General features: G+C 38.4%; 1 protein-coding gene across 1 annotated transcript; it reads right to left on the bottom strand.

Annotated features, from left to right (window-relative positions):
- Nucleotides 1-689: 689 nt before the first annotated feature.
- On the bottom strand, nucleotides 690-13914 carry ppl (periplakin). Its single transcript, XM_067375349.1, has 22 exons — nucleotides 13765-13914; nucleotides 11624-11723; nucleotides 9538-9692; nucleotides 9304-9424; nucleotides 9096-9215; nucleotides 8952-8993; nucleotides 8661-8822; nucleotides 8438-8545; nucleotides 7844-7939; nucleotides 7629-7751; nucleotides 7377-7523; nucleotides 6907-7058; nucleotides 6728-6831; nucleotides 6483-6640; nucleotides 5433-5611; nucleotides 5216-5354; nucleotides 4932-5125; nucleotides 4438-4588; nucleotides 4262-4345; nucleotides 4053-4169; nucleotides 3843-3935; nucleotides 690-3726 (listed from the first exon to the last, which is right to left on the bottom strand). Exons 1-22 carry the CDS (start codon nucleotides 13812-13814, stop codon nucleotides 1057-1059), a joined length of 5265 nt encoding a protein of 1754 aa, XP_067231450.1. The 5' UTR covers nucleotides 13815-13914; the 3' UTR covers nucleotides 690-1056.
- Between the last annotated feature and the right edge of the window lie 4088 nt (nucleotides 13915-18002).

Here is an 18002-nt window from a genome sequence, read left to right as displayed (position 1 = left end):
TAACTGAGGAAAATATTTTAATTTATTTTAATTAGTAATCTAATGCCATATCTGTAATTTATAGCAGAAATTCTAGCATTAATTTGATCTCAAACAGATTCTTTTAAAGCGGAACTCAGTAAGATTTGTGAAGCTCCCCCTACAGTTTCCTTCAGTGAATCACACTGTCATAAATACTCCAAGCGCAGCTCTGGACTACAACACTCACCAGCGCAGTAGTTCTGCAAATACAGTACAAGAAATCTAGATGAAGGTGGGTAATTTTCGAAATTGTCTTATAAAGTCATAATATATACATTGTTTTTGAATTACCGTAAAGCATTTTGTCACTCTCGCGTGAACGTGAACATGAGGTGAGATTGTGTCGGGTTGGCGAAGCTCAACTTGCAAGTGCTGTTTTCTGGCGTAGACGTGCCAGAGGGGGTTAGTGCTCGCCTCAAACACACCACTACATTAAATATTTTCAGTCTTCTAATTTATTGTGTAATGTTTGGGAATCATTTAAACCATAGATGAAAGATATCTAATGTTTTTGTGAACTAAAAAGTAAAGGCAGTTTGAGCTTTTATCGCTTTATGATAAAGATGAAGGGAAAGAACACGCATTACTCAGGTTTATCCACATCTCATTCATGTTTTAATCTCAAATCAAACATATGAGAGAGAATAGATTAATCTGACTAGTGAACAGTGCATGAAAAGAGACAGATAGGGCTGTAACTTTATCATTAATGCACACACTTTATATGCCTGTATTAGATCAGATTACAGTGAAACTGAACTAGATTTCAGTAAAAACATCCTCAAAGTGTCTTGTCTGCTAATCTTCAATGAAAACACTTCAGGAATAGTGAAAGGAACATTAACCCAAATTCAGCACCATAACCATAAATGAACACCATCTTGCATTGATATAAGAATGCATTTGAAAATAAATACATACTGTATTGAGAAAGGGAATATAAAAAGAGATTTCAGCTGCAAATTGGGGGAACAAACAGCATGTTTACTCAAGATATTAAACCAAGTAAACACAATATAAATTTTGTAAATGGATTTATATGACTCTGCCTGACAGCATGACACCGAACTCCTGGATGCTTATCTCTTTGTTGTGATATTGTTGCACCTGACGGTTTGTGATGTTTCCTGCCCTCAGAGCATCATCAATGGAAAACTTCTTGCCTGATTTTCTGTCGTGGAGAACGGAGGACTCGCCATTCGGACCCTTGACGGTGATCTCCTCCCAGTCGCACTCTTGACTCTGAAGGTTGACGAACATTTTCCAGTCAATTAGACCGAGCTTGTAAGCCTCCTCAGGCCTCATCTCCTTTCCGGTGTCTGGATCGATGACGACAATTGAGCGGCGGAGGTGACTTTCTCGCTGCTCCTTCTTCACTCTCATTGCAGAGAGATTCTTCTGAAGCTTTTCGATCTCTTCATCCTTCTCCATTCTGATGCGTCTAAGGTCAGAGAGTTCTCTTTGCAAGGATTCCAATCGAATTTCCAGGTTCCTGCTACTCTCCATCGGAGAAGACTCAGTGATGTGCCTGGTTTCCTTTGATGTGATCTGGATTTCAGCTTGAAGCTTCCTTAATTCGTTCTGTAGGCGCTGGTTCTCCTGCTTCAGCTTGTTGCTTTCATCGCGAATGTAGTCGAGCTCTTTAGATGATTTTGTATTGGTAAACTCCATCTCAGAAAGCTTCGAGTTTAGGTTGTTAATCTCTTGGTCCAGCTCACGACGTCGCCTTTCCTCTTCTTCAAGGCTTTTCTTTAGCCGTATGATGTCCATCTCGGCATCTGGGTCTCGCTCAACTTGCACTTTTTCAGTTCGCACAACTTTTTCACGCACTTCCGTTCGCTCAAGTATTTCTTGTTGGTGCAGCAAGGCATTGTACTCCTTCTCCAAGAGCATGCGCTTGTGCCTCTCCTCGTCAACCTGAAGACGAAGGATGGAGTGCTCTTTTTCTTGCTGAGGGTCCTGCTGGAGTACAACCTTTTGCTTTACTGTAACCTTTTCTCTGTTTTCCTTGTCCCTAATCTCTAGTTCATTAAGCCGCACTCTCAACCTCTGAATTTCAAGCTCAGCATCTCTGCGGGCTCTGCGTTCGCGTTCCAGGTCCTCGAGCTGGAGATCCAGTTCAGTCTTTTGATGCTGCAGCCTTATCAGCTCCTCTTTCAAGATCTCTCTCTGTTTCTGCTCACTGTTGATATTTTGAGTGAAGGTGTCACATTCTGACCTCAAGAGTGGATCCTGCTCCATCTTCACTACTTCTTGCTGGACAATCTTTTCCCTCACCTGTGACAAGTCGATCTTCTTAAGCCTGATCCTTTCTTCATTTGTAGCCCTTTCGTTTTCCAGGTCCAAACGTTTCCTCTGTTCCTCAGCCAGTTTCCGCTTGAGACTCTCAATCTCCTCCCTGGTTTTAGGATCTTCTCTGTATTGGATGATCTCATTTACAACCTCTTTGGTCTGAATCTGAGGCTTGGTGTCTTTCCATCTTTGAATCTCCTCTTTGAGTTGGAGGATCTCCAACTCGAACTTCTCTGTTTGGTGGGTTTTGTCCACAATTTCATTCCTGAGTTTCTCCAGTTCTCTTTCGGTTTCTGGGTCAGTCTTGTATTTGATGACCTCTTTGATAATCTCTTTGTATTCAATTTGTGGGCCTCTCTTTCTTAGCATTGTCAGTTCATCCTGAAAGGACCTCAGTTGCTGCTCTGAATCTCTGCACCTTCTCTGCTGCTCCACCAGTTCAAGTCGAAGATTTGCCACCTCCGCTTCCGCCTTTGGATCAGGTCGAACAATCTCACGGACTTTCTCCTGAAAGATGACCTTCGACTTCTCTTCCTCCAGACTGGTAATCTTGCGTTGAAGGTCTGTTTTCTCTCTCAGCGAAGTGCTGCGCTTTGTGTTTTCGTCTTCATACTGTCTTCTCAGATTCTCGACCTCTCTCTCCAAACCAATATCTTTCTCAACTTTCAGGACTTCTTTGATGGAGATCTTTTCCTCAGCCATTGATTTTTCCTTTTCAAGACGCCTTAATTTCTCCTGCAAGAATCGAAGCTCGTCTTCAAGTTCCTTTCGGCTGTTTATTTCTTTTTGTTTCCTTTCAAGCAGTAGTCTGTACTCGCTCTCAAGTTGAGGGTCGTTTTGAACCTTAATGACTTCCTCCTCAGTGATGATTTCCTGCTCCCTGCTTTTCTCCTCTGCAAGAATAGTCACTTGCTTTTGAATCTGAATGATTTCATTCTCTCTGACCATCTTTAGCCGCCTGACTTCCTCTAGCTCTTCTCTTAGTCTCCTGAGTTCCTCCTCCTGCCCCCTGTCCCTCTCAATACGGAGAACCTCTTTGACTGTATACTGCTGAGCTCCCTCTTTCATTTCGGTCTCAATCCCACGCAGCTTTATACGAAGAGTGTCCAGTTCACTCTCTAAGACTCGAGTGGTCCTGCTTTCGTCTAAGAGCTTCTGCTGGATCCTATGATATTCTTCATCCAGTTGAGGGTCAGGCACCTTCTTGATGAGCTCTTTCTTGACGATTGTATCCTGTGGCTTCTGGCCCTCAAGTAAATAGATGTCAGTCTGTACACTTTGAATTTCCCTTTCCAGTTGGTCTCTGCGCTGAATTTCTTCCTGAAGCTGTTTTTTGATTCTCCAGGGCTCTTCACCTGGGGCTGATGATCTCACAGTCTGGACATCTTGCTTGATTATTGCAACTTCTGGTTGCTATAAAGAATTATAAAATATTGAATGTATATAATACGTAAAAAAAAACAAAAAAAAGCAATGCTTATACCATGCTATGGTTATTTGTATGCATAGCATAGGATAATGTGTTTTACCTGGTTAAGAAGGCTTTGAGCAAACTCTAGGTTCTGCAGTCTCTGCTTGTTCACAGCATTCACTTCAGTGAATTTTGCCTCAATTGCAGATTCCTTTAGAATACAACATGTTTAAACTTCAAAAGTCAGAAAAACAGTTCTCACTAAGAAGACCATAGAATGTTCTAATTATTTGATCCAGGAAACGGTTTACTTTTCAAAAATATTCACCTCTCTGTTCACTTTCACGGCAGGAGATTCAAGTCTGCTCCTTTTGTATGTCTGGGGAACCAAGCCATCTTCAAGGTCAAGGATGGATTTAAACCGTTCCGCTTCATTTTCGTAGTCCTGAAAGCCATGACACAAAGGAGTTCACAAGGCTTTGCATAAACATGATAGTAGGATAATTCTCTGTGAGTAATACACTGAGGTTTTAGTACCTTGACTGCTTGCTGATAAAGCTGTGCATTTCTTGACACATTGTTCAGGTCTGATTCCTTTCTTGTGATGTCAGAGAGCAGATTCTGTACATTACAAACATAGTTTTGGTAAATAAATATAGTTTGTAATATTACAATGCAATTATTGTAACGATGGAAATGACTCAAGAACTTACTCTTTGATTTTTCAGTTTTGCTTCAATCTGTTGGATGTCATCAGTTTCTCGTGGCTCATAGTTTGGTACTCGAGAAAGCCAGCTATTGAGGTTGTCATAGTCATTGTGGTAGTTGGCGTAGGCGGTTTTGGCTCTTTGCAGACATTGGTTTCTGGAAATTTTGAATAATTCTTTTAATTTCAAGTTTTATAAATTAACATTATTTTATGTATTATGAACAAACAAGAATTAGCAGTGAACAACAGTAAATTTATACATTAAAATGGATTATTAAATGACCAAATTTAACAACTAATATTAACAAATTGAACCTTGCAGTAAAGTGTAACCAGAAACATAAATGGTGAAAACAATCCTATTCATTTTAGGTGTAATATAAATAATATAATCACAGTACACAGTATACTAAAGACTAATCAGCAGAATTTAATTCTTATGTAATTTTTTTAAAGGACACTCCCGTTTGAAATAACCTTGGTTTAATATGAACTCACCTGGCTTCAGTCTGTCTGTTTAGGTTGTCAAAGCGTTTGGTGAGTTTCTGAACATCAGCCTCTTGCCTCTCAATATCAGGGCAATGTTCTTGCACTTTGTTGGCCATATTGCTGCAGCTGGCCTTGGCATCTCTCAGGTTCTGCTCAGTCTCTGTGATAACAGATCTTTTGCTCCTCAGCTCAGATGCAATGTCCTGGAGACAAGAATACATCAGAGATGAGTGCATAGTGAATCTTGGAAAAAAAGATCAGGAGAAAAAAGTGGCATGGATTACGAAGCTTACCACCAACTCGCGCTGGGTCTTCTCCAGTGAGATGAGGTCGGATGGAGCAATCTCCTCTCTTGCCAGTTTGTTTTCATAGGTGGACAGCAGAGCTTTGCCATTCTGCAGAGAATTCTCCAGCTTATAGGAGTTCTGCAATCTACAACAGTGCAATTTTAGGCTCAAAATTCAAGTTCAAGACATTCTTGAATTCCGTTGTAAAAAAAAAAATACTTACTTGTCACCTGCACACTTCAACAGCAAATCGACTTTGTTGTATTTTTTGTTAGTCTCATCCACCTTGGAGTAGAGCTGTGGTGCACTTGAACATTTGGGAGAGGATCTGAGGAAAGTCTCAGCCTCCTGTAATTTTGCTGACTTTTCTGGCTCTATCTTGCGAACAGCAGTAGCAATGTCCTATGAAGAAAATATTGGATTAAGGCAAGGTCAAAACATCATTTGCCACTGAAATACAGGGTCAAAAGTAATGCGTTTGTGTTTAAATTTCAGATTCTTGTTCACTTTACACATTAAGTGTACTGTGCTGATGATAGACATGAGATAAAATTAGGTGCATGTGCAGTTCACACCAAGAATGATAACTATAACACTATATTAGAGCCCAGACCAGCAGATGATATTGTTCTGTCTTTTCTTATTCTCCATTCACACGAGGCGTCAATGCTTGATGGAGGGCGATGTTGCATGAACGCAACTGGCTAGCGTCTGCTGTAGGGTATTTGCATAAGGCGATCTGATTGGCTGATGCCTGCGTTGGCGCTTGAAAAGTGGAACATTTTTCAACTTCTGCCACGAGCAATGCCAGTGACGCAACGCAACAGAACCCACAATTCAATTCAGCAATGCATGAGGTCACCCATTCGAAGTAAATGAGAAGTGGTAATGCCGACACCCGGTGTGAATGCGCTGTCAGTGCGCACTGCAGTTTATGTTGTCTGTCACTTTAAATGTTTGAGCTCTTAAACCAGGATGAATTCTGACTGGCTGTCAATGTTTTTATCATTCATCAGCTAGAAAAAATCATTCTGAAAATGATTCCAATGATATTGTTTCAATGTGCTGCTATCTTTATAGTGGACTCTGCTATTCTTTTATATTTAAAATGATTTTTAGAACTATATATTTGTGGTCTTTATCTAAATATCTGCTCAGACATAATTTAATGAACATTATTAGAATGAAACTTATTATAAAAGGTATTATTTATTCAGACACATGACACTTGTTGTCTACTACAAAATAAATACCAAAAGACTAAACGTTGTACCTTTATGTCCTGTAGCCTGTCAGCGCTGTCTTGAACAGGACGTGTTTGCTCCAGTGGGGGGCGCACGCGTGAGTAAATGGCCTTCTCCTGCTTATCCAGATCACTGACCACTTTATCCAGTCCTGCCATCAGTTGACGACACTGCTGCTCTTGTTTATCTGAGACCAAAGAAAAGAATGAATTAAGTATTCAAATCTCTTTAGGAGAGCTCTGGATCCAAGTTTATCATAACGTGGGAGACAAACCTTGACTTCCTGTACTCTCCTTCCTCAGCTCTGCCAGTCGTGTTTGTAGTGCAGATTTGCTGCTGGCTACTTTCTGTTTGATGCTTTTGTGCTGGTTTATCAGACTGCAAAAATGTTTTCATATTAGGCACAACTTACACACATACAAATGTCATATACAGATATCAAGGAATACCCACTTGTCAGCAACAGCCACAGCCTCAGGGTCGGTTGGCGGGATTATGAAGCACATTCCTGGAGCACTCATGGTGCGACCATTTGCATCCTTCATGTCCCATTTGGGCCCATTGTTCCTGAGCAGGGTATACCGCTCACCTCGCAAAATTGAACCCTGTGTCATTCAAAATAAGCAAAGTAAGCTCTGTTTCAACTTGATATTGCAGCTAAAAAACACAAATTCCTTAAATAAATGTGAAATCCGTTCAAAATCCTCTGCACACGTCTCCAGAGGTTTATATGAGATGAATCGTTTGGGTGAAGGCCGTCTTAAGGATTTAAATACATTAGATGGGGGAATCCAAAACCCGTGCAGAGACAGAGTGTAACGGTTTTCTATGCTTACTCATGATAATAGCTGATGTTTCACTGACTGGTATTAGTGGCGCTCTAAGCCGCATGCATAGAGTGAGCGAGAGCTCAAACTCCATACCTCATTAGTCTCGTATTCACACAGAGCCTCGATAGGAAGCAGTTTCTGAGGAGTCTCCCTTCGGTACTTCAGAGGGAGCACCTGCAGGCTGCGCTTCTGAAGATTTTTCAGTCGCTCGTCAAAATGATCCATGGCCTTTGCCTGATCCTGTCAATACAAACACAGACAGCCTTAGACAGTGCAGACACCTTTTAATTCATATATGCATAAAGAAAAAAAATTGTAGAAATGTGAGAAATGCAGTATATTTACATCCAGGTCAGCAATCAGACCCTCCATCTGGTACATGTCTTTAAACTCGGGATTATACTTCTGGTTGATCTCAGTCTCCAGGCGCTTCAACAAATCGTTGGTGTCTCTTGCATCCTTGTGGAACTGGAAAGAAAAAGAATAATGTGACTGAGCAAGTCTGAAAACAATATGATGGAGTATGGAACAGGAAATGATTGTGTGAAATGCAGACTGACCTTGTGATAGTCATCCATGTTCTTGAGGTGGTTCTCTTCACAGATGAGCAGGTTGAGGTATTCCTTCCAATCCGCATGCACGGCATCCATGTGTGCCTAAAAACAAGGCGAGATTTAGAATATGACCCATCACATTTGATTTAATTTAATTTAAAATGTTATGTTTCATATTTTAACTTTAGTTATTAGTTATGTGTACTGAAGTACGGAAGAGGATTAGGGATTAAGTATGGTGGTTATTTTAATATATGAAGCAGATTATTGTCCTCCAAATAGGATCACATCCTTTTATGATATATATGTCATTTGGCTCAACTATGCTCAGAGAAAACAGAGTGTGAAAACTCATATCAGATTAGACTGGAGTCATTTTGTCTTAGTTTCAGTGTTGAAACTAAAATTACTGCATATTTCTTTATAGTGCAGTACAGTTATACACTGTAAAATATACAGTTACAAATATGACATTCCATTATGCCTGAAACATTGTCAATGTATTTTAATGGTTATATTGTGGTAACCACAACTTCTAGTTTTTGAGTAAATTTAATGGGGAAAAAATGACTCATTATAGCAAACAGCTTATAATATTACCCCAATGACATTTTTTCCCGGATGGTTCTGCTCAATAAGTTCCTCTCCATCTTCATTCAGCTGGGTGACGGTTTTCTCCTTAGACTCCAGACACTTGCTGATGAAGTTCTGATGAAGTTGTCAAGCAGCATGTTAAAAATATATTTATAAGTAGTTTATTTATAAGCATTTCAGTACTACAATCATATCATTTGTAGGAGGTTTGAATCATGAAATCATTTACCTCGTACTGCCTCTTTCGGGCAGGGTAGTCCAGGTTGTTGTCGCTCCAGTCATATGTGATTCGCTCTTCAGCTTGCTGGTCCATCCAGTAGAGCTCGTTGGTGCAGCGCTGCATGTAATCTCTCAGACTGAGCAGGTTCTTCTGACGTGCAGCGGAGCTCGCCTGTGATGGACATGGTCAAATCCACAGCGTTTTGAGACATGTGAATTGACAACTAACTCTTAGTCTTTTACTAGTGCAACTTCAGTGCATAACTAGGTTGCAAATTAAAGGCAGAAAATTAAGTCTCACCAGTAGCTTGTTGTACTTCGCCTGCTGGCCATCAACACCATCCTGTTATGCAAGTAAACAAATGAGTCACGGACGCCACTCACATGACTGTTCATGTTATTCTTTTATTGCATTGCATTTTAAAATCATCAGTAAAAAATGTACCCGGTCTGCAGAGATATACGGAGCCAATGCCTCCACTTCACTGTGGAAAATATTGTGCTCCTCCACTTCATTCTCAATGGTGGGCAGATCTTGTCCAAATCCTTTGTTGTTCACATTTGCCTACATGGGAACATTTTTGAACATGTACCATTTGCATTTTAAATCATATATTTGAAAGAAAGACATAGAAGTATGTTTAGATACACACCAGTTTCTCATCAATCATCTTTCCCCAGTTGACGGTGGGAACCTGCTCCGATCGCGTGATGTGGTAAATGCGATCATGATCCTCGCGGAGCTTCATCACACGCACGCGCAGCTGTTTCATACTTTTTCATTGAGGAGAAAAAAAAAAAGTCATCCACAATCCCATATTCACAGCTTGCATGGCATATAGCATGCTGTTGGCAATTTCACTTTAAAGGTGGCTATATAGACTCACTCCTTCTCAATCATCTCAGCCTGAGGGTGCTGCAAACGAGTGGCTTGGGCTGCATCATTATCCAGGCTATTCAGTAGCTCCAGTGAGTTCAGGATCCTCTTGTTTGTGTCCTCCTGGTACAGGGGCTGCTTGCCCTCATTGATCTTCTTGATATCCTAGAAACATCAACGAGCAATGCAATTAACGTTAAAGGGATACTTCACCCTCATGTCATTCCAAATCTGTTTGATATTCTTTCACTTGTGTAACACAAATATTTTTAATTTATTTTTTAAATATTTTAAGTTTAGTTTATTTACAGTCATTGCAGTTTTACTTAATGTGTGCTAGACCAATGTCTTCCTACATTACCACCTGTGTTTTATGGCGTTTTTATTGGATTTTTATACACGGAATAACAAGTGTATAGATAACAGACCCATTCACCACTTTCTTTCATTTGTGTAACACAAAAGAGGAATTTTTGAAAAATGTCTTCTTTTTTGTCTGTATCAGTAAAATCAGTTGGGTCCAATGCTGTTTTGGAAATAAAATAAAATTAAATAAAAAATATTTTTTGAAAAAAAAAAAAATTTGAGACTCTTAAAAATATCTTCTTTTGTGTCACACAGAAGGAAAAAAATCCTATAGGTTTGTAGTTGTGTAAGGGCAAATAATGAACTGTCCCTTTAATGTCTCTTTCTCCATTGGTATACAACAGTATTGTTAATGCCAACTAAAACTAAAACTATTAAAAAAATTGTTAATTGAAATAAAATAAAATATAAATCATTAGATTTTAATCATTATATAATTAATTAATTAATAATTAATTATAATAAAATTATTAAATTATTAATCATATATATTCAATTATATTATTATATAACTGAATAAATATATAATTAATTAATAATTAGTTTTAACTATTAGATTAAGATAAAAAAACTAAAAAGAAAAACTAAAAAAAAAAAAAAAAAAAAACTTAAAAGGAATAGTTCACCAAAAAATGAAAATTTGATGTTTATCTGCTTACCCCCAGCGCATCCAAGATTTTATTCTTCAGTAGAACACAAATGATGATTTTTAACTCCAACCGTTGCATTCTGTTAGTCAAATAATGGTAGTGAATGGGAACTCGAACAATAAGAGTTGTAAAAACATGCACAGACAAATCCAAACTAAACCCTGCGGTTTGTGAAGACACATTGATGTCCTAAGACACGAAACAATTGGTTTGTGTGAGAAACCGAACATTATTTATATAATTTTTTACCTCTAATACACAACTATGTCCAACTGCGTTCAGCACTTGCTTAGTGAGGTCTGATCGCGCTCTGACAACAGCAGTGATGTCTCGCACATAGACTTCAATGAGAGCGAGACATCACTGTCGTTGTCAGAGTGCGAATGCTGAACGCAGTTGGACATAGTGGTGTATTAGAGGTAAAAAATGATATAAATACTGTTCGGTTTCTCGCACAAACCGATCGTTTCGTGTCTTAGAACATTAATGTGTCTTCACAAACCGCAGGGTTTAGTTTGGATTTGTCTGTGCATGTTTTTTTTACTCTTGTAGAAAAAGTTCCCATTGACACGCATTATACGACTGACAAAATGTTTGTGTTCTACTGTTCTACTGAAGAAACAAAGTCACCTACATCTTGGATGCGCTGGGGGTAAGCAGATAAACATCAAATTTTCATTTTTGGGTGAACTATCCCTTTAAAAGAAAATTCAAATGTAGACTTGGCAACTAACAAATATTAAATAAGTTGAAGTACTTAAATAATTGAAACAAAAACGGAAATGATAATGAATTCAAGCATAAAGAATTAAATGTAGATATATTTAAAACAAAAATTATTGACAAAAATACATAACAAAATCACTTCAACTAAAACTAAAATGAAAACTAAAAATATTAATTGAGGATATTTATAAATACTACAATATTTATCAATGGCATAACACTGGCATACACTTTCCACTATTTTAACCCAAATAACCCTAAAGGGACATATTTAAAGATGGCATTCAAATGACAGCCGGAGTGACAAACTCTCTAGCTTTGATTGTAATCCACAGAAGCGTTTACTGTTCTTACCCTATTGAGATTCTGTTCTGTCTCAATGATGTTCTTTTCCACCTTGTCAGCATTCTTCTGCAACTTGTCAATCAGGGTGGCCAAATCAGTGTCAGATAATCTGAGGTGAAATAACAGGAAGATAGTTTTTGAGGGAGCAGTTTTATATAGTTTCAGTGAGGCAAATATACACAAGTTTCGGTCTGCATTTTCCCAAAATACCGCAGCAAATGTAGTAGTTTTGTTATGTTGAATCTCTGGATCTAGGACAGAACACCTCACTTCACTTCTCTGTCATGCTGAGATGCTCTGAAAATAAATACAGGACTCGAAACACTTTCATTCCACATCATCTGGCACAGACTTCAGATCTGTTAGGAGAACAATGGTGCTAACAAAAAATATCGTCTCAGCTGAACCATACTGAAAAAATGCAGAAATGCTGTTCAGCTTAACTGCAGCCTAGCATGGTTTTAGCGCATTCTGGGAATTCTAGAAAAATACTGTGCGACAGTGCACAGTAGGCATGACTAAACTTGATCAGAAAACAAATTACGCACCTTGGGCCGTATTTGCCTTAAGGACAAGGCATGCTATTTGAACATACAATAGCATGAATCATTAATAATAAGTTTGCTGCATATTAATGGCAGTTATAAATACTGCCTAAAATGATAATGTCATGAATAAGAACACACAAAACAGTTTTGTGTTTATTTGAGCTGAAAAACAACAACTGTAGCACTGAGTTATGAGTGAGATATGTAAATGAGGCTGATAATTACAACAAGAAGGTGGCTTTAATGAGGGCGTTAGAAACACAAACAGGTCTAACTGGTTTTACTCACACATGCAAGAAGGTTAAAAAGACTTTCTAAGTCATCTAATGCATCTGTATGTGAAACCCATCACAATGTGTGGCAAAACACAGCTGGTCAGTTAAAGAAATAGATTATGTAACCAATGTTGTTGTAACTTTTTAAATCAAAAACAACTATTAAAGGAAAATAGAAAAACAAAGCTGTATTTTTTTGTTTTCCTGTCAAGAGAAAATGATTTAATGCGATTTGAGAAGAAGATCTGGGTGTGGCAAGTAATTATTTGATGCTCGCTTCCCTTCCCTAGAGGTGTTCCCATATCCAAAATATACAAATGCAAAAACATAAACTAAGAAATCTGGATATCTTAAGAACAGTGTTATGAAATAGACAAAGGTTTTGTCCTTATATAGTTCACTGCAAGCAAACTGCCCATATCTCTGTATGCCATGCCTTGTTTCTGTCAAAAGCAGACAGGCAAGTCACAAAATTTGGCACATTTGACACTGAGGGACCCATTGTGTGTAGCACAGTCAAACAACACCCAAAGATGACCTAAACAGAAAACTATGTGTTTAAGAAAACCCTTTTTTTTTGGTACATCTGTAACCAATAACATAATTTTGACTCAAACTAAAACCATATTCCTAGAGCAAAATCTTCCACAGTTGCAGTGAACTGCCCTGCACTGCTTTCACTATTTCGGAACGAAGCTCAAGGCTAGACTCATCTCTCAAACCATCAGCAGTTTATGCTTGTTTGAACTTGAACTTGTCACCCTGATCATGACACTTTTACCCTTAACCAATCAGTGTACTTTAAACATTCCCTACTTATGTTGACTCCAGCCTGTACTGATACACATGCAACTTGAGAACTATACAACATGAACTATAAAAATGTTGATTAATGTTAAATCATATGAATAAATTATATATGATGATAATAATACATTAAAATAAATAAAACATTTTTTAATGACTACTGTATATTCATCTAATATCCATTTCCCAGTTAGCCCACATCACTTTACTCTGTTCAGTACAGAATAACCACGCAATAAGTATCTCAGGGAAAAGTTATCCAACCTGTTACAACGCCACACCCTTACTACAGTAACCTCATGTCAAGCAAGCACAAAACCGATTTAGTAGAAATTGAGATTTTAAATTACGAGTTAAATTGTGGCTAATCTGCTACAAACCATAAACCAAACGATAATGAAGCGGAACCCAGTTAAAACACTCGCTCGCGCGCTCCGTCATGACACTCCAGTGACGCGAATGAAAGACCTCATCCCAACAAAACCTATAGAGAGTCAAAGTGTATCCGGTTGCCACCGACCTTTTCTCAGTGATGGTCGCTGTGTTCTTTGCAGTCTTTCTCTTGAACATGATGACAGTTGCGGAGTTCCTCCAACACCCGTCTAGCAGCTAAAATGGCACAGTTAGGATCCCACTTTGGTGTCTGTCGTTCAACTACCTGAAGCGTCTTCCAGGACAGGTACACCTCACATACAACGCCCACAATGAACGAAACTGCAACTACCCTCCCACGAATACGAGCTCGCGCTGTCCGCCAAGGTTAGAAACGTGCTTAAAAACATCAAGCCCATTTAAAGTACAGGCTGGTGTCCGCCCCTTTCTGAGAGACATACCTGCAACCTATCGAAACAGAGGCGTCGTCTCTGTTTCTTCTCTGTTTCGTGGGGTACATTTAACAGGCGACTTCACAGCAAACTTTTAATCAATAGTATGCTGTTTCAGTCAGAAAAGTGTGCTAAGCAACAATGCATCAGAGTTTACTGTGAGTATTTGGATAAGTGTGTAGCCAACAAATGTCTCAGTCCACAATTACGATATACACTTTGGTATCTCATAATTTAAAAAAAAAAGAAGAAAAAGGAAGTGTTTTTGAGACCTATTAAATTTTTTCATAATTTTTCATAAACAATCATCTAACATAAACATTTGAAAAAATATTAGCTAAATGTATACATTTGACTGTTAATTTGGCCAAAAATGTATAATTATAAAAAAATAACATTTTTATTTATTTTCAATACTTGTTTATACACATATATATATATATATATATATATATATATATATATATATATAATGGGGAATTCTTTATTTTTGTAATGCAGTAGGCTATTTATTTATTGAAATTATCAGTGCACATCATTATTAGATTTTTTTTTTAATTCATATCCCCTAATAATATCTTTCTGATGAACACAATCGGAAAAATATTAATAAATATCTTGACACATCCGAGCTTTATAATGGCAGTGACAGGGATCAATGAGTATGAGCTGAAGAAAGTGTCTCCATCCATCATAAACATGTGCTCCACACGGCTCCGGGGGTTAATAAAGGCCTTCTGAAGCAAAGCGATGCGTTTGTGTAAAAAAATATCCATATTTAACAAGTTATGAAGTAAAATATCTAGCTTCCGCTAGACCGCCTTCCGTATTCAAATTACGGAAACTGGCGTTGCATCAGGAACTTTTCCCTGAGCTGAATAGGGAAGGCATAGGACGTAGCGTAAGCTTTCTGAACTGCAAGACTTATACACTTTATTAGTAATTTGAATACGGAAGGCGGTCTGGAAGTTAGATATTTTACTTTATAATTTGTTAAATATGGATATTTTTTTACACAAACGCATCGCTTTGCTTCAGAAGGTGTTTATTAACCCCCCGGAGCCGTGTGGAGCACATATTTATGATGGATGGATGTGGATGGAGACACTTTCTTCAGCTCATACTCAATGATCCTTGCTGACTGCCATTATAACGCTCGGATGCGTCAGGATATTTATTAATATTCCTCCGATTGTGTTCATCAGAAAGAAGAAAGTCATTTACACATAGGGCTGGGGGATATATCGCATGTGATTATCACGCGCATTTCGTCAGTAAAGCCGGTTCCCTGATTACCGCTAAATCGCCATCACCTGCTTTCAAATGGAGCGCCATTTACTAGACAGAGCCGTAGTTCACTGACGAGCTACGAAATATCGCATTCATTATCGAAGGCGATTCATCTGTGATATGAACACGATATTGCGTAGCTTGTCAGTGAACTACGGCTCTGTCTATTAAATGCTGCTCCATTTGAAAGCAGGTGATGGCGATTTAGCGGTAATCAGGGAACCGGCTTTACTGACGAAATGCGCGTGACAATCACATGTGATATATCCCATAGCCCTATATACATCTAGGATGGCTTGAGGGTGAGTAAAGCTTGGGCTAATTTTCATTTGAAAGTGAACTAATCCTTTAAGTGTGTGTCCCAATTAACTCCCTAGTTCAGTAGTCAGGGCACTTATCAGTGAGTCGGCCTTTTTAAGGGGTGTCTTTAACTGCAAAATTCTTTCAGTGCACTGAAATGTTCATGCCCTGAGAAATCCCACAATGCGCCACAAAAACCAGGAAGCATTGATTCTCACCATGCTCCCTTACTGGAAATTATGTCCCATTTATGAAGCTTGTAATATAAAACGCACAAGCCAATTTAATAAATATAATGATATGCAAGATTTGAAAAGACATTACCGAATTACTCAATTTCTGGCAAATCCATGCATTGGTATGGTCTCTGGTGAACCGGGGTTCTTACCTGTGTCTTGAATCGTGTACATGATACACTGATTCAGAAGTTAGGGAGCTGTTTGAGGTGCACCCGTTTCACTCGGATATACATCACAATAGGGAAAAAAGACTATCGCAACTTCCATTTCATGACCACATTAATTCTGATGTTTATGTAAAGTTTAGCTAGAAAACTGCAAATCTCAAACACCAACATTTTATTCATAATGACTCTTGATTCTTATGTAAACAAAACATCCACCACAATTCAAATTAGCGTGTCTTATTTATTGATGGCTTTTTTTAAGCAATAGTTCTAGGTGGACATAACTCATTTTTTTCTCATATTAGAGTGTCAGATCAACAGACGGTTTACATAACCAGTCCGACCTTTGTTTGGGATGCAGCAACTTTATGAGCCAGACCTGTTTTTGGATAGAATGCTAATATGCTTGTTAATCTACTAGAGCGGTTTTAATTTTTATAGCTGGTACATATCTGAAACCGTTTTAAAATATCGCAATTGTCTCTGAACAGGGCCTCATGCTCAGAGCAGCTAAGAAGTCACTAAGGGACCCTTCTTAATGCCAACAGAGGAAAAGTCATGAGAACCGGGTATTGTTGGATGGCTAGAAACAATGAGTCATCAGGGGGTGTGTATGTGTGCATTTGTGTGTGTTCCAGTGTCTGTTTTTGAATGGAAGCAGATGGAAAAGCAACAGAAATGCTGGTTGGTGTTCGGTATCTCCCTTACTATTCCTTTTCACAGAATGCCTTAGGCCTCACTCTATATAAATAATAAGGTATTTTTTTCAAAGACCAATTCAACAGGTGTCAGGTGAAGATTGCGGCGTAATCACACATAAAACATAAAGTACAAACAAGTAGACAAAGCACGGGACAAATTATTTCTGAGGGCGTATAATTTCAAGCTGACCCAGGATGCATTATGGTTATCTGAATTACAGTTAAAAACGAATGGTAAAACAAGAATAATATAACACAAGATTAGCTCCAGAAACAAATAGCAAGTGTCCACAGGTGTCAACAGCCTCAAATATGATCATCTGCACTGACCGCAAACCAAATTCAAATCAAAGTGTTTAAATATTTTATGCTAATGTTTATGCTGATGTAACTTCCTGAATATGGTCAGATTCCAAGAAGCTTAAGAGCCTTTTAAAAAATGTAAAGTGCATATAAACGTGCACTAGTGTGGTGTCACAGTTGGTCGTAAAAACATTGAGGAGGAGGATCTATTTGCAGCAGTATCAAAGTTTATGAAACAAACACTCAGAACACTAGAAAACAGAACAACCGAATGAACTGACAATGATCTGAAAGAAACACAGCTGGCTGTAATACACAGGTGAATTAGACTAAATTAACAACAGATGTAACACATAATCAAATCAATGAGAAACCATGGCAATGAACTGAAAACTAGAGCTGTGTTCAAAATCTCCCCCTAATCCCTTATTCACCATTCCCTACATTACTACACTAATATAGTCCACTTGAAGGAGTGAATTCGGACACTGAGTGTGCCAGAAGGGCTGCCGCTTTTGCATAGCTTTTGTTTGCCGTTTAATAATCATTTGAAACATCAACTGGCAGCTCCAATAGTGATGGTAAAAAGATTAAAATATTTATCTTGAACTCTGTCATGGAAACTATGTATAAACCTAAATTAAACAATTTAATAATCAATTAAAAATGAATTTATATGATATTACACTGCAGGCGTCATCTTCTAGCGAGACGCTGGAATTAATTCGGCATGACTCTCACAGTGCATTATGGGTATTCTCTAGCCTTTGAGTGTACAGTTGTACACCCATTATTGCGGTGGATTTTGGGATTGAATAAGTGCACTTGATAATGTCCACTATGGTTTTGGACACCACTACAAATGGCTGTCGCCTCAAATACTGCCCTATTCAAGGGCAATTTCTGACACAGCCCAAGCCAAGCATAAGTCACA

Source organism: Chanodichthys erythropterus, chromosome 3 (genome assembly GCF_024489055.1).
Source record: "Chanodichthys erythropterus isolate Z2021 chromosome 3, ASM2448905v1, whole genome shotgun sequence".
NCBI classification, from domain to species: Eukaryota; Metazoa; Chordata; class Actinopteri; order Cypriniformes; family Xenocyprididae; genus Chanodichthys; species Chanodichthys erythropterus.
Note: the sequence above shows the minus strand (reverse complement) of the source record. Positions and strands in the feature narration are given on the sequence as shown.